This window comes from Emydura macquarii, unplaced genomic scaffold, assembly GCF_026122565.2.
Source record: "Emydura macquarii macquarii isolate MOO-44397 ecotype Brisbane River unplaced genomic scaffold, CSIRO-AGI_Emac_v2 contig_1146, whole genome shotgun sequence".
Classification (NCBI taxonomy): Eukaryota; Metazoa; Chordata; order Testudines; family Chelidae; genus Emydura; species Emydura macquarii.
The window spans coordinates 5,398,668-5,424,179 of record NW_027131283.1 but is presented as its reverse complement, the minus strand read 5'-3'; the positions used below and the strand labels follow the sequence as shown (position 1 = coordinate 5,424,179).

Below are 25,512 nucleotides of genomic sequence, written 5' to 3'. Positions count from 1 at the left end.
GACCTGCATAATATAGCCCCTAGATTTTCCCTGAATCAATTTCTCTTGGAACTAGAGGATATCTTTTTAGAGAAAAATCCAATCTTGATTTAAAAATTGCCAGTGATGGAGAATCTACCATGACCCTAGGTAAGTTGTTGCAATGGTTAATCACCCTCACTGTTTTTAAAAACCAAAAAGCCCCCTCCCCTCAAGTCTGAATTTGTCTAGCTTTCAGCCGTGGAATTCTTATATCTTTGTCTGCTAGGTTAAAACACTCACTATCAAATATTTGTTCCCCATGTATCTACCTATAAACTGTGATAAAGTCACCCCTTAACATCTCATTGTTAAACTAAATAAATTGAGCTCCTTGAATCTATTGCTATCAGGCATATTTTCCAGTGCTTTAATCATTCTTGTGGCTTTTTGCTGAACTCTTTCCAGTTTGTCAAAATCCTTGAATTGTGGACACCAGAACTGGACATAGCATTCCAGCAGCAGTCTCACTAGTGCCAAATACAGTGGTAATGTAATCTGCCTACTCTTTCTCAATGTTCCCCAGTTTATGCATCTGAGGATTGCATTAGCCCTTTTGGCCACAGCATCTCACAGGGAGCTCAGGTTCAGCTGATTATCCACCAAGATGCCCAAGTCCTTTTCAGAGTCATTGCTTCTGAGATTAGAGTTCCTCTATCTTGTAAATATGGCATACATTCTTTATTTCCTAGATGAATATACCTTTACATTTGACCATATTAAAATGCATACGGCTTACCTGTGCCCCCCCAGCTTACCAAGCGATCCAGATAGGTCTATATCAATGACATTGCCTCTTTAGTTATTTCCTGCTCCCCCAATCTTTGTGTCCTCTGCAAACTTATCACTAGTGATTTTGTTTTCTTTCAGGTCATTAATACAAATTGTAATTGTTCTCTGCCCAAGATAGAAGACGCAGAGCTTATGTCCCCAGATGATCTACTTGAGTGTTTCTCTTTGAGAATTACTACTGTGGGGTTGTCAAATATTTTCGTAGAATCACACAATAGGGTAGAGGTGCTTCTGACAACTCCACAAGGAACTTGTGATTGCTCATAACTCCAAGATGTGTGTGGAACATTGCCTCTGACTTTGTCCATTTCATTTGAACCTCCTGTGCTCATCATCCTTGGAAAAACTGGCGTCTCTGCCCTCTGGCTGTGAAGGAAAACACCAATGTTTCTTCTCCTGGCCCACCATGAAGAGCTTGTCCTCCTCAGCATTAGAATGCAGTAAAGGAAGGGTGAAATGGAGGGAAATGGCTGAAAGCAAGGAGCCGTTAGAAAGTCTAGGTATTTAGCTTGCATGCCAATGCAGTGTTGCCAACTCATGATTTTGTCATGTGTCTCACAATAATTGTTTCCCTTAGTGCCCTATCTCCTGGAGTCAAGTGGCATGTGATAATTTCAGCCTTCATTCTTAAAGAAAAAGGAAATTTCTAGCCCTTGTGGTTGTGGAGAAAGCTTCAAAATGTGACCCCACTGTACCCTAAAGGCTCAAAAAGCAGCAAACAAACAAAGAGTACCTCATATCTATTATTTTTACATAGGGTTTAAAATTATGAGATTACTCATGATTTTTGGTGAGCCTGACTCATGATTTTTGAACTCTTTGGGATTGGCAATACCTCCAGTGTGACTGAAGTTCTTAATTGCAGGGTTTTTGTTTTTTTTTTTAAAGTGCCATCAGCTTCCTTTTATCAGTAGGTTAAATCCATTTTGTGAGAATGTCTGTAGGGAGTCTGTTTTGGTTTTAGATGCTTAAAATTTGGAAATGTTGGGAAGGATGGTTAATATGGAGTCTTAATTTCCAGGGTGAAATGACTGCTCATTCCACACTCTTATGGAAAGCTAATAGTCCTTCTGATGAGTTTGCTTCCAGAATGAAAGTAGTACTTTCTAAAACCTTTCAGTTTTGTCAGAGTTAAGTAGACAATTTTGGCTAGAGGCTTGGATAGAAGAGGCTTTGCTGGGTATTAAGTGGTCATGTACTTCTAGCTTTATATTAATAACTTTTGCAAGCTATAATTTATCTGAAAATTATTCTAGTTATGAAATACACTGTTATCCTTTCTGAGAGATTTCACAAGTGCCATACGAGGAAAAGCTGGAATTTTGGCTCATTATGCAACAAAATCTTAAAATAGGTGTGCGGTAGCTGTTCGGTATAAATGAGGGAGACAAGCTTCCAGGGTACACAAAGCCCAGACCTGAAGTAGCTGGAAAGCTTGCTTCTCTCACTAACAGAAGTTGGTTCAGCAGAAGATATTACCTCACCCACTTTGTCTTCCTAATATCCTGGGACCAACGCAGCTACAACAACACTGCAAACACAGTGTGTGTGTATGTGTGTGTGCGCGCGCGCGCGCACACATGCACGGCAGGAGTATATATGCTGCAGATGGTACCTTTCTGCTTCATGTTTTATCTCTAGGTCTGTGCTTAGTGCCTTTGGAGCTTTTTCATAAAAGTTTCTTCTTAGCTGTTCTGGTAGAAAAGCTTGTTTTCAGTTCCTTGAAGTGGGGTTGAATGCCCCTCAGGAATCCATGTGAGGGGAGGGAAGATTCTTTTGGTGATCTTTCTTTTGGGGTGAATAGCCATAATAGTATAATATAGGGAAATAGACTTTGCTAAAATAGGTTTTAAAGGTGAATCCAAGTACTTCATTTTCTGTCTTTACTTTGTTTCCTAATCACTGACACTTCACCACAAAGCACTAATCGAATTTCAGTTTAAAAACCTCAGGATCCGCTGTGGCTGACCTCATACGCAGAAAAGAGAGACATCTGAGTACAAATACACAGAGGCACCAAAAATGTTTAGCACTGTGACTGTACAGCCTATTAGAGATTTTCTTCTTCTCTGAGATTTTGAACAGCTTCTGAAGGAATAGAAACAATGTTTGCCAAATGGCAAACATCAAAAATGATAGGTAAAGAAAATTGTCAAGCACACTGTTGTACATTCTAATTGTAGTGGTACAAATTATTTAAAAATAAACTCCAATATATATATGTTACTCCAAGGACATGTATTTCATATATTTTTACTTGCATTTTGACATTCAAACTTGTCATTTTGTGATACTGTAATTTTACAGCTTCTTTTACATCGCTTTTTTCCGGTGGCTAGTTGAAATCACAGATGAAGAGAACTTGACTTGAATAGAAAATGCTTTGTGGAGGAACAGCTTCACAGTATGAAAACTGCATTGCTTGTCTGCAGTCTTCTGTGTGCAAATAGGGACTGTTCATGAGAGCATCTGTGTGGTGTTTGGTGTAGGTTTTTTTTTTTTTGTGCTAAAAATGTTTTAAGGGATAGTGCAGATGGTTCTACAGAGTAGTAAAACATATCCTATTGTAACTATAGTGGAGAACACACTTTGTAATGCTCAAAAAGAACTTGCCAGCGCATTGCGGTAAAAATAACTGGACTATAGGATTTTTTTGTAAAATTTAATAGGCATGCCAAAAGTATCTTGGCTGTGAGCCAGAGTTAAACTGTATCCTTGGGATGTAAGATAATGTACAAAAAGTTGTCTTTTTTTCCCTCTTTAGACTGCTTATCTTCTAGTGGTGCTCTCTCTAACGTTTTAATGTGTTGGTTTATTTTTCAGAAGTTGGAATCATGTATCTCATTGTTAGAACCATTTTCTGCTAAAGTATTTGCCCTCATATTTCCCCTTTGAAAGCAACTTAATAGTAACACAGCTCTTTCAATAACATGCACTATGGTGATGGGAGAATTTCTCCAAGTTGTGATTTTTTTTTTAACAGTTTGCTCTTTAAAAGGGATTAGAAATTAGTCCATTAGAAGTTAGATTTTGAACACACAAACTTAATAAACTAATTTTCTACATTCAGAATGGGCAGAGGACAAGCTTCATGTTTGTTGTCAAGCTGAAGATTCCTAAAATGAATGAATGATTTATGGGGAAGGGGGGTTTATAAAGGTACACACTTATTTATATTCTGGTGGCACCTAAAGTCTTCCAAGAGTTAGCAGTCTAAATAGGTAAAACACATGAAGGGTTGGGGAGAGGAATAAAAGATATGAGCAAGTGGTCTAGGGGCTGGAGGGAGGGGAAGAGGTGGGACAGGCAGAGGATTGCAGGTATGTCAAATATAGAGTTTTTTCCTCCCTTTTTGGAGAGGGGAAAGGTAGGGTGGAAACTGTGTAGTGGAATAGAAAGGGTGCGTGGAGAGGATATGAATAGAAAAAGAATTAGGACTGAGGACAGTAGAAGAATAGATTGGAAGGGGAGGTTTGGACATTTGATTGGAAGAGAGTTCAAAGACCAGATAAGTTCAGGATTAGTTGACAGTTGTGATGACATGCGGCTGAAGTTTGAAGAATGACTGCTGCTTTTGGGGACAATGGGCTGGTACCTTTTATAGAATGCTCTGGAAACTTCCCACACCATCCGCCCACTCCTGGCCATGTAGGTTGTATGGGTAGGAAGGGTAGGCCACTGGGCCCAAGGAGGCTCTGATCTCTATCTGATCTGATAGAGGAGGCTCAGATCTCTATCTGATCTGATAGAGGTCGGGGAAGGGTTTATAGATCTGTAGATTCTATGGCTGGAAGGGGCCACTGTGATCATCTAGTTTGACCTCCTTATAGCACAGGCCACAGAACTTCCCCAAAATAATTGTTAGAAGAGCATCCAATCTTGATCCAAAAATTGTCAGTGATTCACCATAACCCCTAGTAAATTGTTCCAATGAGTAGTTACTCTCACTTTTAACATTTATGCCTTATTTCTGGTCTGAATTTCTGTCTTCAGCTTACAGCCATTGGATCATCTTATACCTTTCGCTGAGAGATTGAAGGGTCTATTATTAAGTATTTGTTCCCCATGTAGGTACTTATGGACTGTAATCAAGTCACCCCTTAACCTTTTTCTTAAGCCCCATAGGTTGAACTACTTGAGTCTATCACTATAAGCATTTTTTCTATTCGATTACTCTTTCTTGTGGCTTCTCTCTGAACTCTCTCCAATTTATCAATATCCTTCTTGAATTGTGGGGACCAGGATTGGACATAGTTGGCAGACCCTAACTCATTCCAGCTGATGTGGCTACTGCTGTTGCCATGGAAGCCTCCTAGAAGCTCCCCTTTGCTGGTCCTGGCCATGTGGAACAGGGGTGTGGAGGCTGCTGAGGCAGGTCCAGTCCAGTGCAGGGAGTGAAGAGAGGGACTGCCGGACCCTGGATCGTCCCACTTCTGCTTCTTTTGTTGATCTTAAAAGTCAAAGAATAGAAAGTGCATTGGGTGCGGGGGAGAGAAGAAGCAGGAGGGAATAAGGTGTTTAAACAAACTACGCTTTGTAGAACTGCTGAGGCACCCAAGGCCTGACTGAAATATTTGCTGTAGCAATAGTTAATTCATCTTAGCACATTTCAGAGGGCCTGCAGGTTGATCTCTAGAACTTGATTGTGTTTATTTGTGTTTCATATTGTGCTGGTTTAGTGTTTCTTGATTGTGTTCACCCAGCATTGTTTGCAGAAAAGCATGTGAAGAGGTAGCTACTTGGCATCAGCAGAACATATTTAGCATAGTTCTGGCGATTAGTGTAGTCCTACCTCATCAGGCTGTGAGTTTGTCATTGCGTGTCATGAGCAAAGTTGGGTCAGAGCTACTCAGTAGATGTATTCCTCTAAAACATTATTTATCTAAGGTGGTCCAGGAAGTGGTGCTGACAGATCAGTAGAATGCTATTCTCTTGGTAGTGAACCAATGTTAAAGAATAGCGTTGGCAGACTTTGTATTGTAGGAGGTGCCATTTTTTTTGGACGAGTGTTAAAACAAGCCCTGACCATGTATGATACAATTTTCATAGAATTTTTTTTGCAAAAGCAAGGATGTTGGCTCGGATGGCTTGGTCAGATTCCCATTGGCCGATTACATTCTCTGAATGGTAATTCATTCTCTAGTCTTGTCAAAATCCTGCATTTTTCACTTCTTTTAACCTTTGTAAGGGGGGTTGAGATGGTATGTGCTGTTAAACATCATTCTGAAAGACTAATGCTAAGTTTACTTCAGATGTGACTGCATTTTGTTAGTGAATGTAGTGATTCTCATATCTGGGAAAGGATGATTTAATTAGAAAATGTAATAACCAAAAGGCAGTAATTTTATTTTAGTTTTTATATATATATATATATATATATATATATATATATATATATATATATATATAGGTATTTGAAATATGTATAATTGATGTTAAACTTTGGTTTTAAAGAATAGAAGGGTTATGCAGTTTTATTAATTTTCAGTGGCTTATACTTTTAACATTTACATAGGTTTCTTTGTTGTTTTGTTAATAGCCACAATAAGACATTTGCTTTTGGTGTTAATTAGGTATATTTCATATAACTTAAAATTACTGTCTGGGGGCTTACCAGAAATGCCTTTTAGCTTTTTTTGTCAGTTTGGCATGTGTCTGTTCATTTGGAAAATGCTACAATGTATGGTTGTATGCAGCGTTCTGTTAAAATAATTTCCAGTTTGTCTAGAATGAAGGTTTTCTAGATAAGTTTTCATATTTTATCACATTATAAATTGTAGTTTATATAAATAATAGCATTAAACAAACATATTTGCATTTCTTCAAACTAAAAAATTATTCTTCAAAATAGATGCAATTTTCTGTAACATTTGTAATAGTATTTTACATGTATAATAATTTAAAATTCTATTATACAGTCTATAAGCCAGGCTGCTGCTAAAAATGCAAACTCTGACTTAGAATTGGTGTCAAAGGAAACTGTCGATGCAGTTCTCAGTTAGACTGGTGATCATGTGCCATGTTAAAATATAGTACAATCTTTGCTCACCTTGCAAATCTCCATATCTTTATAATTCACACAAAAAAGGGCAACCCCCACACAGTTTTAATAGAAGTAGTTTTCTGTCAGAGCCAGACTTGCCATTCCAACACCATTCCAAGTTTTCCTCTGCTCTGTAGCTCCAGGAAACAGGACTGGATCTGTTAGTCGTAGGAAGGAGGTTTGGCTTCCCTAGTTTATTCTGCCTCCTGGCAGCTTCAGCATGAGGTCTCTAGATCTATTTTCCTGAGCTACAAAGCATAGGAAAATCTTTGTTTTCAGGTTGAGCCAAAATTCCTATATGTATTAGCCTTCTCCGCATAAGGCTTTTTTTGGGGGGGTGGGGGAGGGGGACGGCATTTGTGTGAGTGAGTTTTGGTCATTCAGTACGGCCATGGTCTAGTTATAAAGCATGCAGCGGCTCCCTTTGCATACTAGGCACCAAAATGGCAGTGATACTTCTGCAAAATGAAGAGGGGTGGTCAGGGTGGATGTCCCACCCACCACCCCCCGCATCAGCCTTACTAAGAGGAGAAATTTTGTTTTCTGCTCCAAAGATGATCTCTCTCCAGTGAGATTCCCCTCTCTTTTGGGAAGTACCTGGTAATGGTTCCTTCATCAATTCCTGCTGCAGCCTCCTTGACTCTTTTAGGATTAGTAGCTGTTTCACATGAGAGCAGTGCAGTTTCCCATGTGTCTGCCACGCAGTAGGAGGCACAGCAACTCCTGTGAGGAGCAGGGAAACTGCAGTTACACTGTGGGGTTCCAGCTGCCCATTCCAGTCTTGCTTTCTCCAGCCAGAATTTATTATGGGCTCCAGTAACCCCTCCGACCCAGAGGCTGTGGTCCCAGCACTGCTGCTAAGCCAACTCCAGGAAAAATTCAGTGGTCAGTACCACCAGTGCCTTTGCTGAGTAAGCACATAACTTTACTAAAGAAGCTCCATCTCTACTTCTCAGTTCCCATTCTGTGTTGTTTTGAAATTGCTGTCCATCTTTGTTTTCTCATGTTTGAAATAAGTAAAGCGTTTTATGTAGTGCCATGTCGTCTTATCTGTACAGTATAGCACGTAGCACAAATTTATGTGCTGTAAAATAAGATACATAAAGACTCACCCCCAAAATTCCCTGGTGTTCTAACCCCCTCCAACCTGCAGAATGTTCCTCAAAATCCTTTCACAAGTGATCTGAATCTAGTTGCTGAGCTATTTATTCTGTTGCCCTCAGTTAAAGAGGACTTTGTGAACTTGAAATCTAGTCACTTTAAAGTTTGATTGTATTCCTGCCCCTGACTTCTTCTGACAGTGTTAATAGGTTTAGTCACATTTTCCTGTTTTTAAAAAAAATGTTCTTCTCTTCTTATTGTTGTTTGAAAAACACACACACACACACACACACACACACACACACACACACACACACACACACACACACACAAAGGAAAAGCTACATTTGTATGTTCAGCTAGAGTAATATTTTCTTTTATTCTCTTTAAGCTATAGGAGTCCTAGACCTTCCAAAAGCAAGTTTGATAATATTGAGTCAGAAATATGACACTCAGTTGGCTTTCCTTTAACTTATTTCAAGGACAAAATAGAAACATATAGAGGGTGAAGAAATACACTTATAATTGAATAGAAGGACTATAAAGTTCCAAGTCTGTTTTCTAGTTAATACTGAAATTTGTTTGCATGCAGTTTAATGCAAACAAGTGTACTGTGTACAACTTCAGAAAAAATGAGATGAAGAAACAAGTATTTTCCTACATTTTAGCTGTTTTTCTCCGTATACAGAAATCCCATTAAATTTTGTAAGGTATTTTTGTGTGTACAATATACAGCCCTCTTCTTCCTGACCCCCAGTAGTTTCCATGGTTTTTTTCTACACTGTCTCCAGAGCTGGTCTGAAAGACCAATAGCCTCTGGTCATTCAAATTCTTATTTAATGCTTACAAGAAATGAGCCAACTATTTATTTATTTATTTATTTATATAAACAGTTCTTTACTGTGTACTACTGGTTGCTGCATAACTGTGTATGTAATTTTACTGATGTTGCCACTTGTGATATTTCCCCTGCCCCTCCCCCTCCCCCAATCCCTTCCTACAATTTTGTTGGCTTCATTCTCACGTCTGACCTGAAATTGGACAGTAAGCTCTTTGGGACAGAGACCATGTTCCTCTTTCTTTTTGTAAAAACTAGCACAGTTTTGGGTACTGTAAAAAAATAAGCTATACCCTAGATTCTCTCAGTGCTTAGACTTCTGTACTTTAAAATAACCAGAAACATGTCGTGTAATATAAAGATGTTCTCTCTGCAATATGGTAAAACCCTGTTAAATAGAGAGATTTGGTGATAATATCACTAGATTACTGTGTGTTTTTCTAAACAAAGCTCACTGTTGTAATGATTGTTTTGTCACTGAGATTTGCAAGGCAAGGATTTGTAAACTTGTTAAACTTCCTAAATAAAAAATATTTTTAGGATAACTTTTCGCTCAAGGATACGTTTAAAAATACCTCTTGGATTCATTTGAAGAATGGAAACCCAAACATCACTTTCATCTGACATTAGTAAAAACTTTAAAATGTATTTTTAATCCGTTGCCTGATACAAAATTGGTGAATTTACATACCACCAGCTCATAAACGTTAATCTATATAAATTAATCCCAAAACATCTGTTCTTTTATTGTTTAATGGAGCCCCATTTAATTAGCAGAAAGGCAAGGGTTTCTGTTGATTCTCCATCCTAGCACATCTCTGGCTATTTTGTGCATATCTCAATACTTTGAGATTTTTTCATTTTACTTTCTGTCCTCTTGAAGTCTGCCAGACACATTTATGTCTGCAGTAGACTGACTCTCCCAAAGTGCATTATTTGGTGTTCGTGTGGAATTGTGGAGAAGATGGAATTATGATTATTTTGGTATTGAACTTCAAGCTTACTATTTATTTCCTGCTGTAGAATTGGTTAAGATTTAATAGCATCTGTGATATGAGCAAACAAGAAATTTTACTTTGTGGATGAGACACAACAAATGGCCTGCAGGTATTTTATCTTTCTCTGAGATGTTGCTGCCCAGTAAAAATGACATCAAATACTAGGTATCTGCATCTCAGTATTGTTACCAACAGACTTGCATGCATACTGCAAATTTGCATACTGCAAACTTTCTTTTCTATTAGATGTTCTTCATTCAGCTGCAGACATTGGCTTACATTGAAAATGGCACAAATCCCATTGATTTCAGTGGGAGTAGGATCAGGCTCATTGATAGTATTTTTATTAGAATACAGTTTAATGGTAAAAATGAATTACAATCAAGTTAAATAAAGTAATACCTGCATGTACAGTGGGTATGCCAGATTTCTATAATACATCAATATGCCTCATGACTGTTTAGTTTTTTAATATTTTTTCCTGCTTATAACACCGTAAGTTCCTCCATAGTATTAGATACATTAGATATCCTCAACGAGGTAGACATAGGTTAGATGTCATAGCAGTGGCAACAACATATGTTGGTTGAGCTACTAGATGTTTTGTACCAAACTTATCAAGTTAGCAAACAGAGCAAACTCTAAACCATACTAAATGCCAACTCTTATTATTTATTGGTTAATTCCAAACCTTACCTATGAAGCCAGAACACCTGTCTGTCTCAAATCACCGCTATATGTCTGAAATGAAAGATTAAGATTGAAAGAGTGGGTTTTTTGCATTTTATAGTTCACTTACAAGACTACCCTGCTTTACCAAGACATAATGAAATAAACTGAATTACATTTCACTACACTTCACTACATCTTCTCTGAATCATTCCAGATGTAATTTAAGAAAAAAATAATTCTAAATGACATTTTAATACCAGAAGGTGTAAATATAGTGTCACTCTTATTTCTTCTTTAAATTCATTATTTTACTCCCTGTCAGGTTCATATTTGTGGTTATGTGCCCAGCATGGCAAGTGCTGAGAAAACATTTATAGAAAGCCTTGCCAAAAATGACTGTTGACTACATAGACTACAGTGACTGTACTGTTCAGAATCCTCATGTGTTTATGAAAAAACAGATAGTGGTTAATTGTATTTGTCTGTCTGAATTAGTAGATTTTGTTGCTAGAATAACCCAAATATTAAATAATGCAAATCCATTACATATAGTAGTAGTACAGCAGTTTTATTGAAAGAAAGAAACAGACATGACCACTCTTTACCATCTGTTTATAATGCTATAGAAAGAAGACCATGCTGGTTGCCATGGAAACTCACATTTCCAAAACCACAAATGTTTGCTTAAATTCTCCAACCTTTTAAAGTCTTGATATTTTTCTGAGAAAAGAATAGAAAATATATCTGAAATTTTCCAATGATTTTTCTAACAGTCACTTCTCTGTAAAATATTTTCAACATTTCTGCAATATATTTTTGTTTCAGGGTTTCTTAAAATTAAACTGTCATTCATACATTGATAAGCTTATTTTGGCATTTAGAAATGATTCAGGAAAAGGGTGTTAATGTTGCCTTGTGTATTTACTTTTATAAATAAAAGCTTCCCCCTTTAAACAAATTATTTTGATTGTGTGGTTGACCCAATAAAGGGGAAACATTATGGAATCTGAGAAGGATTCAGAAACTGAAAATGGTATTTATCTGAGTAAAGAGCAAGATCCATGTTAATTACTGTGGACGGCCACCTGGATCTTAATGGAAAGAGACTCTTTGGAATGTTGTCTAATCTCTGGAAAAATGTAGAGCCAAGATAACAGTAACAAGTGTGATGGTTTGGATTTGTGTGTATGCAGGGTGGTTGGTTTTAAAAGTCTCTGATCCTTACAGATCCATTTTAAGTAAAATCTTATGGGCAACTTAAGGTGTGAACTTAATATGTTGTAATAGGAAATAGCATTTTTATTACGGTTACTTTACATATTTATGCGTCTGCCTTCTTGTGACTAGTATGGTGCAACAGCCTTCCTGGTTTTAACTGTGTGTTCTCAGGCCTGGTCTACACTTACCGGTAAATTCAGCGGCAGTCAATGGAAGATAGCTTGCATAAGTTACGTTGACTTCCTAAAGTCTGCTCTGCGTGCTGTCTCCTCTAAGCTTAGCTGATGGGAAATGAGAATTTGATATCAGTTGACCGCCATCTTGATATTTTGATATCCATTCTAACCATCACTTCTCTGTTAGATCTGTCAGATTGATTTATCCGGATCGATTGAGTGGAAGTGAAGACACGCTTAATTGATCTGGAAGTCGATTCAATAAAACTACCTCCATAAAAAGAGCAACACTGCATCGACGGGTACGCATTTCCCATCAGCATGCGTAGTGCAGACGGTGTACAGAACAGACTTTAGGAAGTTGACGTAAGTTACGCAAGCTACTCTGCATAGCTTGTGTATCTCCTGTCGACTGCTGCCAGATTTGCCAGTAAGTGTAAGCCAGGCCTCAGTCGTCTGGTGTGTTTTAAGAGGTAGACTTTTTTTCCTGGTACACTGAAGAGATTCTTTTGAATGTAACCAGTCACCTTAGTTAAGCAGTTTTAAATCCAGAATCTTCAGAAAGGATCCTTCAGCGTAACTAATAGGTACAAAGTCAATGACTGTATTGCCAATCACTGCTGTTTAAGGAAAGAAGGATTTTATTTTACAGGCCCCATAGTGTATTTGGACTCTGCCACTGATACTAAATAGAAACAATTAATCAACTGAGGACTTGAAGCCACTACATTTTTCACTGTTTGAGTGAAGAGCCATAAATGTTTTCAGGGAATAAATATTTCTTATAGATTGTTCCCCATAATGCTGTGAAATTGGAAGGTTGCCATACAAAGACATACTGTAGATAGGGAGGTTAAGACCTTTTTAGATCATTCTATAATGGCATCACCTATCTTAACATTTTTGTCTTTTTATGTTGCATCCAATTGTATAGCATGCTGTGAGTGTTTTTGTGAGGAGATAATGACCAAGAATTGACCTGACTCGTTGCATTTCAATAGTAGGGTTTATTTAATGCAAAATGCTTTTCTTTGTGACAAGTTTTACCATTACAGTATTGCTCAAGTGACACTGGACCTCCAGAGGTCTCTGAATTCATTAGCCTTGTGAAACTAATCATATTTCTGTCATTCTGAAGCTCTTTTGAAATACTTGTATTCCATTCTCTTACAGAATATCTTTTGAGTCCTGAAAGCCTGTTTTCAAAAGGATAGTATTAATACGTGTTGATATCAGTTGACAGAGGGGTGCTAGACCTCCCACTAGGTTTAAATAAAGTAAACATTGGTGGAGAAATCAGACATGCAAAAACTAGGCTTCTGTCTAAGTATTTGTGGTTACAAAAATAAGGGTGCCAAACCTACAAGTTATTGCTGCTCAGAGTAATTGCAGTCAAACACTAACTACATTTTTTGACAGGGGCAACTGCTCCCATTTTATCCACATCACTTTCCAAGATCAAATCAAATAACGAAAAACAGCAGAGACTTGCATTTAGTAAAAATTTCATGAAGTACCTTTTAGTGTCCTTGTAGGCAGCCATGTGAGCCATCCCCCCTTTTCTCTCCAAATTTTAGCTGGAGGTGAAATGCATACAGTCAGGAGCAAGCTGTATTTCTGGACTAAAAGCTATCTGTGTATTTAGTTTGTTTAAAAATATATTGTATTACTCAAAACTACAGTTTGTAAATTTTTGGCCTAAATACTGTTCTGTCCAGTGTTAGGATAGGTGGAATTTACAATACTTAAATACATATTTGTCTGTTTTCTGAATAACTAATATATCTGAAACTGTGTCTTATTGTGACTACCCTTGGTTTTATAGCTGTATTTCTATATCCCCAATAGTTCTTCTGTGGGCCACATGGTGTAAAGTCAACTTGGCATTGACACTTCAGGCAATTCATTAGTTTTAACAGCCTCTTTCATTCAGATGGAAAACTGATTGATTGGTTTCCTATTTCTGGGAAGCAAAGTCCTCCTTAGCTGTTCTAGGCATGCATTTTCTCTCTCTTGACTCCTTGAAAAGTCAAGTTGTTCAACCAAGCCCCGGTCATGTATTTTGCAAAAGTTCTTTTGACCATAACCCAACCCACACTCCTCCACCACCCACTCTAATAGGGCTAGGTCAAGGGAAGTCCCCTAAAAATAAATGCAAGTCAGCCTCATTCTCTGATGATATATCTAAGTGACACAATTGTTCTCCCAAAATCTTCAACTAAGAAGAGTGAAATTTTCCATTCCCTCAGTTTATTCTGAATCTGATGATTCTTGTCACTTTTCTCCATAAAGATGTTTATTACTTAGTAGATCTTATCCATTTCACCTTAAAGATAGCAGATCCAGCCTCCCAGATTCCATTGATCCAGGATGCCATCAAGATGTAGGAAGGACAAAACATGTTCCTTTTCCAGAATCCTTGGGGAAAAACAGTGGACTTAGAATGGTTGAACATCACCAGAAGAGCCTCCTTAAAACATTAACAGTACAACAAGATATGGTCAGCCAGGATTTACTCTTTCATTTTGTATCTCTGCCAAAACTGCTCTTACCATAAGAAAATCCTGATTCTAGTGGATGGACTAGGAGATTTTAAGTACTTCATAGATTGTAAATTCAAGAACTCTCTCTAAACTGGCCTTCAGATCTTCAGTTGTTACCCTGTGAGCAACCATGGGTGATGTCACTCTGCGGCACTCACAGCAGGAAACATTCTACAAGGGACTGGAGAGGGATTACTGAAAAATACCGTGCCTTATTTTACACATACCATTGTCAGTAATAATACAAGGTTCTCTGCCAAAGCTTTTCTCTGAAATATTCTGGTGAGGTGAAATGCATGGCTTTAGGACCCTTGATACAGTCTCCAGGTGCATCCAGTCATCCAGGCCCTTTCTGATGGGGTGAAACTTTTCAGAGACTCTTTTGGAAGCATGTCATATTTCAGCAAGATCACCTAAACAACCCAATTTGAGGGAAACATGAGGGAGAGTTACAATTATGGCCAACAGTCTGAAACTTAAAATTTCACCTGAACTGCCAGTTGTATCAAACTACTGGGGCAAATGACAGCAACAGGGAACATATCCTAAAAGCAGATTCCCTATACAGCAGTGAAGCCATGGCAGTCCAGGAGCCTTTTTATCTAAGAGAAAGGTTGAAGAACCTTTTCTTCTGTATAGCCAATACAACCCCAGACAAATGGGTTCTCAAAATTATCAATGTGTGCTTTTTAATAGCCTTCCAGGAATCCTTCCCTGCAATATTTTGTCTCTTCTTCCCCAATGCCCAAGTAATAGTGGACATTAGAAACACATTTGGAGAAATTATCCCAGTACCAACAGAAGACAGTAAACTTCTGCTCAAGAGTATTTGTGGTAGACAAACGAAAATGGAGGCTTTCACTCAAACTGGACCTGTCAGCATTCAGTCTTGCAGTTCACAAAGTTCATTTCAAGATTGAGATCTCGGCTCTCCTAATATGAGAGATGACTTCAAAATACTTAGGTTTTTTTTAAGCGTATACAGCACAATCTTCATATCCCTGTGTATCAGTTTGGCTAGTGCGTCCTGTGCTCCATAGCTGGGGATGAGCACTATGAACTCCAAGCAGTGTCTTCATGCACTCAACTGCCTTTTAGGTGTGCGTGAAATTCCTGGTTATCCTATTATCCTGGGATGACAAGCCATTCAGATTGCCCCCATATAGACTAGTGATTCTTGATCTTGGATCCACAACCCAAAACAATCACACACAACCCATAATTCTTCACAGTCCTTTGCAGTCACAAAGGAGTTTGAGACTTGGATCACAGGAAGAAACAATGAGGAGGTCTTTGGGTACATTTAATTGCTTGTTTTGGGGCTGGTGGGGACTGTTGTTGGGTGAGGGGACTGGTGCTACTCTGTACTCTTTGTCCTTTGTACTTTTTCACATGGTGTAAGCCTGCATGCTTGATCATTTCTGTTATCACTATTTTCAATGTAAAAGATCCTCTTAGTTGAACCTTAGTTACTTAGCTAGTTTCAAACCTGCCTAGCAACAGCCTTGAGAACACCCCTTTTAGTGCTGTGTGCAAAACCTTTAAGGGTCGGGTACAGACTTTGTGGGGCTGTGTGCACAAATATGCACAGGAAATATCTAGTCTTACCTTTAGTAGTTTGCCCCGCTGTCAATAAATAGGAGCCCAGTTCTGTAGCAAACTGCTGTATGCTTGCATATAGCCTGCCTTAGGGTAGTTTGCGATCCAGTAACCATGGTCTGGATCCAGTGTTACCAAGAAGAAGAGCCGTTTGTACCTAGTCTTCATTGTGGGAAGAGAAGCTGTCCTTACCTGTCATTTGAGTCCTGCCCTGACGTGAAGTTCCCGTTCATTGCTACCCTATCCTGCTGTTTGTCTTGACCATCGCCGTGGTGAAAGAAGGGTGACGTGTTGAGTCTTCTGTTCTCATATGCCTATCTTTTATTTTGTGGGAGGGCATCTAATTGACTGTCGAGGTGTTTTTTTTTCTATTAGTTAAAGGAAGTTCTTTGTGCCTTATTGTTATTCAATACATGTTTATGGTTTTACATTACCATTTGCCTTACTATAATCAATAAGTGAAAACCTATGATAGATGAGGTGGGCATCAATAAGTAGATTGGAATAGTGGATACATAGTTAAGGAAAATTTAAAACTACTATGAAGACTTTCTCTATTCCTTTTGTGTACTGAAACCAGTTTGAGTCTGGATTTGCTGAACTAGAAAAAACTGAGAAAAGGAAAAGGTAAGGCTGTCCCATGATGACTGACAAGCTATGTACTAGTGTCCAATTGTAGACTTTTGTTGTGAAATTGCTCTAGCTTTGTTGAGCCATTGTGTAGGGAGCAGTGCTCCCATTTTCTTCCAGAATGAAGCAGGTGAGATTCAGTGGCCAAGTGTTTAGTCCAGCGATTCTCAACCTATTTACCATTGTGGGCCGCATCCAATACTACCTGTATGGCCTTAAGGATGTCACAAGGGCTGCAGCTGTGTTCTGATTGGGCCGTAGGTTGAGAATCACTGATCTAGGCAGTGTTTGAAATCCAAATGTCTTAAGCTTCTTTTTTTTTTTTTAGCTTCATACCTGCCATGGATTTAATTCTCAACATAGACAAGGCCTTTTTGGTGTGTTTGAAGAACTTTATTATCTATTAACCTAAGTTCTAAGTATTAGTTAAATATGTAGTCAGCAGGTGAAAATAAATGGCTGTACATTACATTACATTTTTAGCATACTGTGCTTTATTTAAATGTGATCATGTGAGCAAATTTATATAAATATTTTGTGTTGCATATTGGTTTTGTTACTTCTAGCAAGTCACTATTAAAGCAGATTGGAAACTAGCCTCAAAGATAGCAGGATTCTCACATTTTTAGTGATGACAAATAACCATGCTGGGCAAATAACTAACCTCTAACTCTAGGTTTAGAAATGGCAATTGTAATTAATGTTAAAAATACTTTTTGAAATACAATTATGGTTACAAGTATATTGTATACCCTGGTAACCTCTTTAACTTGGGTTGAGCAATATGGATGGGGTCTTTCCCAGTATTAATAGCATTTGCTCTTTGGAGCAAGGATTTTTTTTGCTGTGTATTTGTACAGTGCCTAGCCCAATGGGGTCCTGGTCCATAACTAGGATTCTTAGGTACTACAGTATTATAAATAATAAATAGTAATTTATAGTATCACACAATATGTATGTGCAGTGTGGGCCAGCTATACTTTTATGGGAACCACAGCTATGTGGTTTTCTGAATATTTTTCCTAAGTTTATTTAGCACCTTTGTCAGTTTTCTTGATTTTGCTTATATTACATTTTTCTAGCTACTCCTTAAATCTTCTGTATTCACACTTCTGCTGTTCCCCTGATTTGTTAATTTCCCAGTTGCTTACACACTTTCTTTAGGCTTCCCATAATCTAGTCAGTATCATGATATTTCATCCTTGTCCACTCATTTGCTTGTTGAACCAGCTTATTACATTTTCCATTATTTCTTCTATACTCCATTTTAATCTCATTATGATATACTGTAGAAAGCAAGAGACTAATAAAATTATTTTTTGTCATCTCTCAATCACCTCCAGTGCAGATATTCCAAATTTTGTTCTATTGAGCAACCTTCATTAACTAATAGGACTGATGCTAAAAACATTAAATATTTATTGCTTGCAATTAGGCAGTGTTTTTTTGACAAAACATGTCAATTACGAGTGGAGTTAAGCCATTGCAAATTATACGAGATTAATCTCCAAACTGCATTTGAAAGCAAAGTCTGTTGAAATGGGCACTACAAGTTGAGAAATGCACAAAGCATTAAGTGGAATGCTCATGTTTGCTTGATTTATTCTCTGCAACAGATGGACTGTGGTAGTAGGAGGTGTAATTTGCAGCACATTAGCTATTAGCCAGTGTCACTGCTTGAGTGGGTGGTGTGAGTCTCTTGTGTCTGGGTAGCATAATACACATGTTTCAGAGCTAGACTCTTCTCCCCTGTGCATCAACACTGTTCACAAAAAAAAAACCCCAACTTCTGTATTTAAACCTGTGAATCTGTCAGTTTTCAAATGGCTTATTTTGTCATATGCATAAAATTAAGCGTAGATGCTTTTCTGCCAGGCTTTTTAATGTTTTGTAAAAGCTGGATTGTTGTAGATTGTTAGTGAGACATCCTCATCTATCTTTTTTTATTTTCCCCTGAAGATGTAGTGTATAATTCCAATAGGCCCAATCTATAACTTACAGCAAGCAAAATTCACTAATGTCTCTTCTTGGCTACTCTATGCTCACGCTTGTGATGTTGTTTTGCAGAGAGTTTCCAAAATATTCCAAGCTTGACACTACTTGCATATGTGCCCAATTTCACTTGGGTTTCTTTCAGTTCACTTTTTTCCCCCAGAGGAACCTGTCTTCTGCCACATACCCATCAAAACTAATTGCACCATCTGGAAGACTTCTGTGTAGCTGTTACTTGGGCAGAATATCTCTTGGGAATTTAAATCAGGTAGTGTGTGAATGTGACCCCTGAAGCCATGTCAAATAGATGCTGTAGTTTCTAGTTTCTAAAGGATGGTCACCTTAGGCTTTTTTTGTTTGTCTAATGCAATTTGCTTTAGTATGGATATGATACATGTCAGCAACATAATTTGTCATCTGTAAATGGAATTAGACTTCGAATACCATTTGGCCCATAATTCTATATGTATGTATAAGATGTCCTGGCTAAAATTGTATTTTACTTATATAATTATGGTGGCCATGATATCCGTACAGTTCTTCCTTTTTTACACCTTTGAGTTCCTTCCCCTGCACTCTGCCAGCAGTATGTTTTTACTAACAACATGCTAAACCTCTGAACCTTCAAACAGTTGGATTTTTTTATTAATTGTAATAATAGGCTATTTTTCATTCCTTTCCCTCCCCTAATACAGATCAGGTACAAGCTGAAATTTAAAACTGCACTGGTTCTATTCTTGCCATATCCATTCCTGAACCAGTAATTGATTTAAGTGCTTGTACCTTGTGGCCCAGAAGGTCTATGTCCCATGCGAGAGCTGGGTCCCTTGCTTTTTAATGGTATAATATAATACAGTTTGTTTCTAGCCCTGGCAGATCATGAGATACTTGATTTTCAAATTGTATTACCTTGATGTATACAAACTTTTCTTCAGATTATTTTTTGATGTTTAACATTATTAGTACTAATTTTTCTGTATATGATAACTTACATAACCTAGTTTTATGGTCAAAGGAGTAGGAAGAAATAATACCAGTAACTTTTTTTTGAGAGCCACTTTTCTCTAGTACATGTCATAAAGGAAATGCATGAATGATGTGAGGAAGTATGAAGATTTTATTGCACTTAGTTGGATAACCTGCATCACTTTTGTGCTTAACCATGCATGAGTAATGTGTCAAACTTAAACCCAAGCCAGAAAACTGTTTATACCACCACACACCATCCTGTATACTGTATACAGGATGTGTATGCTGTAATATACTAATACATATTTTTCAAATTTTTGCTGGATTATTGTAGAGTTTACATGTGGCTCAAACTTTGTAAGTCTACAAAATGTTAATTATTTATATTATCAGTAATTTCTTGGCATGAGGAAAACAGTGTGACTTTCCATTTAAATTTTGGAATATTGTAAGCAGATTTTTATTTATTCATTTGGGTAGTGAGAATAAAGAGAAAAAAACTGTAAATTCACTGAGTGCTGAAGACAACTTTTTCCCTTTAAAATCCTTCATTAGTATAAGAGGAAATCTTATGCTACAACAACACAAAATGTATTCTAGTGAACAAAGTTGTGTTAACCTTCCATCCTTGGTTCATGATTCCTAAAATAATCCATATGCGGTCTTTCATGCAAACTTGCTTGGAAGCACTAGTGTCCAGATGGCAAAAAAACAGGAAATTAAGCAACCTACAGTGTATATGTCCTAGAACATCTTTCCTTTCTGGATGTTGAAATGTACAAAAACCATGTCCCTCTTCCTACCACGCTCTTCATTTGTATGGGGAGAGGAAAAGGGGACTTGTCTCTATTTCAGCACAACTTATTTTCAAATCCAGAGGATGCTCAACACTACCAACAGCTTACCTAGTTTCTTGATTTCTAGCCATAAATAAGGTAGTATAAAAAAAGGAATATGTGAAGGAACATTAGAATATGTGTGGATTACTTTTTAGTCCAAGCAAACTCATCTTGGTTATAGCATCTGGTTTTCACGGATGTCTTGCTGGTTTTTACCCAATTTTAAAATTGAGGTGTCCAAGGCCGATGAGTGAGAGCTAGTATGCTAGCAATGTATCATGGTAAGCTAATATCCACAGTCGGACTCAGAACTCTTCCTATTTCCATTTTTTTCCTTTAACCACTGGATCACAAAGCTTCCTAATTAAGAGATTGTGGAAATTATTCTAGCAGATGTACTCTTATTTTTGCAGTGGTGAAGTAGTTCATGATCTGACCTTGTGCATTATCCTATGCTAGAATACTAAAGCCCAGGCTGATTATTTTTTGCTGAAATCCTGATGTTATTCTATGCTCTCATAGTTTCCAAGCAACACTCAAATCTGTTGATTAAAAGTTAGCTTGTACTTAGACCTGCCACTGCACTAATTGCCATTTCCATTTTAACACCCAATTTAAGAGAGATAAGTGGTTTTTAATTGCATAGCACCAAATTAAATTTTGGCAGCCAGTGGCTGCTACAGGCTAAATTTTTAGCATCAGCTCTAAATATTGTTGTCCATTTGGCCCCTAAGATCTGTAAATTTTTGATCTCTAAATATCAAAACTCAGTTCTAATCTGCAACTATTTTAAAACTTGAAAACAAAATTTGTACTCTTTTTTTTGTTGTCAAATTCTGCAAAAGTTGAGTGCACTCTTCTGGAAAATTTTCTTCATAAGCACAGACAAAGTTTTGTTTTTAATTTTGTTTTGTTTTCAAGCTCTGTTCACAAAAAACATGTGAATCACTGGTTTCTATCTGGTATGATTATTTCTTTCTCAAACACTAGCTACCAAGAGAAGTGTGTGAACTGTGGACTTTAATGATCAATTTTTCTTTAGTTTATTAACTGAGATAAATTTGTCTTGTGCCTGCATCCCAAATTTATACTGAAATTGGTGTATGAATTCTCCTGAATCAGACCAATAATCTCCCAAATATGCCTTCTTATCTGAAGGAAAGTAGACTCCATATGCCACAAGTCAAGAAAGTTTTGAATTTTTATTTCGATAGGACATTGAAGAATTCAGTAAGACTTCATGTAGCCTTTGGACAGGGGCTGCCTAGTTTATTAGGACCCAGTTGGGTTAAGCCCCACTAGTAATGCCACAGCGTTCAGCCATGTTTATTGTTGTTGTTGTTATTATTAGTATTTATTATTAAAACACTAATTTGGCTGATGTGGCCTTGGAGGGGAACATCCTGGTGGGATGAGTTGGTGCACATGGGCTACAGGCAGCAGAGGGAGGAGACAATCCGTAGGAAACAGAGTTCTGCGAGACTAATTAGATCATCCACCTTCAAAGTATACAGGTCCCTGCACATGATCCATACTCCCAGCCCCCACAGTCCAAGGTTTCACAACTGAGGGGGTGGTTCTGAGCAGATTAGATTAGAAGGAGAGTGGTTCTTCACTCCAGTCATTCCAAGTGTGCGTCGCCTGGGGAGAGCAGTGGAAGAGACGTTTTTCTGGGCGGGGGTAGGAGGTGAGGTTTGTGGAGAAGATCTTTGAACCAGGAGCATAAAGTAGGGATGGATTGGGTTGGCAGTATTAAGTGCTGGGAGAAATAGTTAGTTTGTGAATGAGAATTTGGGTGAATTGTGGGGAATTAGAGACAATAGTGGTAGATAAGGTGCAAGTTATATTGGAGATGAGAGGTTGGAACTAGGAGAGAATAAGAGGTCAGTGTTTTTCTTTGCATTGCATCTTACGTCAAGTATCTCAGTTTTCATTCTGAAAGGAAGTGGGATTGGGAGAATGGAAAGAGAGCATCACTTTTTCTTTTAACTTTATCACTCATCAAAACACTTTCTTGAAATACCTCCAACAGAAGTGTCCCAATTTTTCACTTTGAAAATATGATCATCTTGCAGAGGAGGGAAGGATACTGGGGTTGACCTACCTATGACCTCAACATGTATTTTGGGCACCAGCTGTTTTTCTCTCAATGGGGCGCATAAAGCGAATGCAGCTGTATAGTGGAAACAGTTTGGCAAATGAGATGTTAGATAGGATGTCAGAACATCAGTTCTTAGAGATCTCTCTACCAATCTTAGGGCTTTTCTACATTTGCTCTTATGCTGGCAAAACTTTTGTCACTCAGGGGTGTGCAAAAAACACCCCACTGAGTGACATAAGTTTTGCTGGCATAAGTGCGAGTGTAGGCAATGCTATGTCGGTTGGACATAGCTACCGCCCCTCAGTTAGGTGGTTTTATTATGTTTAGGTGGTTTTATTATGAGGCGAGTTCTCCTGCTGACATAACGTGGCTACACAAGCGCTTATGCCAAGAAAATTTATGTTGCTCAGCGGGATGTTTTTTTCCACAGACCTGAGTGACAAAAATTTTGCCAGCATAAGCATGAGTGTAGACAAGCCCTAAGATGGCATCAGTATTTCTATCCTAGAAATCTGCAGGACTACTAACTGGAATTCTGTACACATATTTACAAAATATTGTTCTCTTAACAGGTGCATCTGATGCTCATTTTGGGAGGGTGGATCTGCATTCTTGTTTGTTTAGAATGCTTCAGCTCACCTTCCTGGGGGTTGTGATCTTTGCAAGACTCCCAAAAATGTGAGTTTACTTGAAGAAATGGTTACTTGGCACAAGAACTGAAGTTCTTTGCAAACATTGCCTTTGCTTAGTTGTACTTCATGCCCACCTTCCCCTTTCCTCAGAGTTCTTTGGATCTTCAACCATTCAGTGCTGTGAGAGGTTGTTCATGCTGCTCCAAAGGGCGCCACTTTCCAGTAGGTCGGTGGAATGCAGGGGGAGGCACACCCCACAAGTGTAAATATAGAGGCAACTGTTGAAGAGCCAAACTTGGTCTCCTTCATCTTTATTCAGCTCACTCTTATTCTCCAGACTCTTCCATCCTGCTTTATTCCTACCCCATGTACAAGCAGCATGGTGACTGACTCTTCTTGATTTGCAAAATTATAATCTGTTCAGTCTTTCTCTTCTTCTTCCCCTCCAACAGACTAATTTTTTACTATAATGTGGTTATAACATACTTGAAAAGCTGTTGAGTGAGTTCCATCACTCTTCTACTCTGTTTTAACTCATCCTATCATGGCAGGGTTTTGCATGATCAGAACAGTCAATATTTGTGGATTGCATGTACTGCAACTTCAGTTAATGTTTGTAAAGCATTTTGTAAATGTAAACAAGTGCAGAAGCAGTACCTAGTATCGAGACATAATGGAATGAGTCAAGGAGGCAGTGGCAGCCTTCAGTAGGAACATCATTCTGTCTGTCACTGAATCTAATGTTCAAATGGTGAATTTTTGTATTTATAGATCTGTCAATTTCCTAAAGATAATCTGGTTTGTTTTGGATTGTAAAATGGTGGAAATGCTGTGTAATATGCAATTATGAAATATTATATGACTAAAGTGGTATATATTAGAGATTTTTTTACACTTAAATATCACCTAGCTAAAAGAGACCATATATTTTCCTGGGAGCATTGTTGTTATAAAGACAGTTATGATCTAATTTCTTTCAGAGATCAAATGGGGAGGGGGGAGGAGAAAGTATAGCAGGATACAACCTGTCTAGTAACATGCCACACTGATACTATCTCATAGCCTTAATTTTTATATGGCTCATTTTACAAAATTTGTTGAAAAGTAGATTACTGCATAACACTTATGTATATAAAATCGTTTCACTCTAAACTTTTAGCCTTCTTGGGAATGCTGGAGAGTAAGGCTAGGAGGCAGAGATTGCAGAAATTTTGGGATCCAGGAGGAGAGCAAAGCTTGTTTTTAAGCAGACAAATTTTTGAGCTGCCACATTCTGAGAGATCATTAAAAATTGTTCATGGTAGAAACAGTGAGAAGGAACTGAAATTAAAGAGAGCATTTAGAGCACTTCTTTTGTTTGTTCAAACTTAATCTTGTTAATCTTTCTCCAGTGAATTTAACTCACTTTTATGGAAAATTTCTTGACTATTGTTCTCAGTGGTTTTACAAAGTTTGTTCCTAAAAGGCAGTTAATCTTGTATGTTCTGATATAACTGGCCTGATGTAAAAAAAAATATTTTTCAGTATATTTTAGACTTGGGTTGCACTCACTTTAAATCTCTATGGATGCTTTTGTTTTTTTAAACTTTGTAAAAATGTTTCATCCCATTACTGTTGTACTGTATAACATTTGATTATCTAAAAATATTCCTGGTGACAACTTGACAAGTGCTGGGCATACTCTGCTTCTAGGAAATAGAAGTGGGAATTCCAGATTGAAAAATATTGTGTTTATTTGTGGTAGTAACATTTCACCATAAATTATGGACTAAAGGTGACAAAAGATCTTGGTTGAATAGTAGAGACATTATCTGAAATGATGTCACTCTGGAGGCTTTTTTCTACTTGGATTTTGTGTGATCAGATAAAATGGTTTATGAAAAAATCCTGATCTTTTTCCCTCCTTCCCTCCCTCCCCCTCCTTCTTTTGGCAGAGGGCTTGTGTATGATAGCCGGAATAACCTACAGATGCGAGGTTTGGTCGTATTGCTTATTTCCAAAGCAGCTGGTCCCAGCAACACAGCAGAGCTTTCTTTCCAGCATGACATGGTCAGCGGGATTTATTCCAGGTATGGTGCAACTATTTATAGCAAAACATGCTAACATAAGTGGCTTCCATATCATCTTAATGGCTGGTTTGAAGGCCATTTGGGGGAAGTCAATATTTATTTATGTAATTACAAAACTTTATCCCCTCTTCAAATACCAGGGGTGTGTGTGTGTGTGTGTGTATATGTATACAAAGTTACTTTCTCCCTTGCCCCAACCCTTTGTATGTTGCTCTTCATCTTCATTGTAAATTGTCCAGGGCGGGGAATGTCTACCTACCTCTGTTTGTACAGCTCCTAGCA

The 25,512-nt window shown here is 37.9% G+C and overlaps 1 protein-coding gene across 2 annotated transcripts in view; it reads left to right on the top strand.

Moving 5' to 3' along the window:
• PDSS2 (decaprenyl diphosphate synthase subunit 2) overlaps nt 1-25,512 on the top strand; it is a 186,494-nt gene that overhangs the window by 38,475 nt on the left and 122,507 nt on the right. For both annotated transcript variants that reach the window (XM_067546760.1, XM_067546761.1), the window contains exon 2: nt 25,096-25,230. In XM_067546760.1, the coding sequence (XP_067402861.1) occupies nt 25,096-25,230 (135 nt within the window). The remainder of the gene's footprint in view (nt 1-25,095; nt 25,231-25,512) is intronic.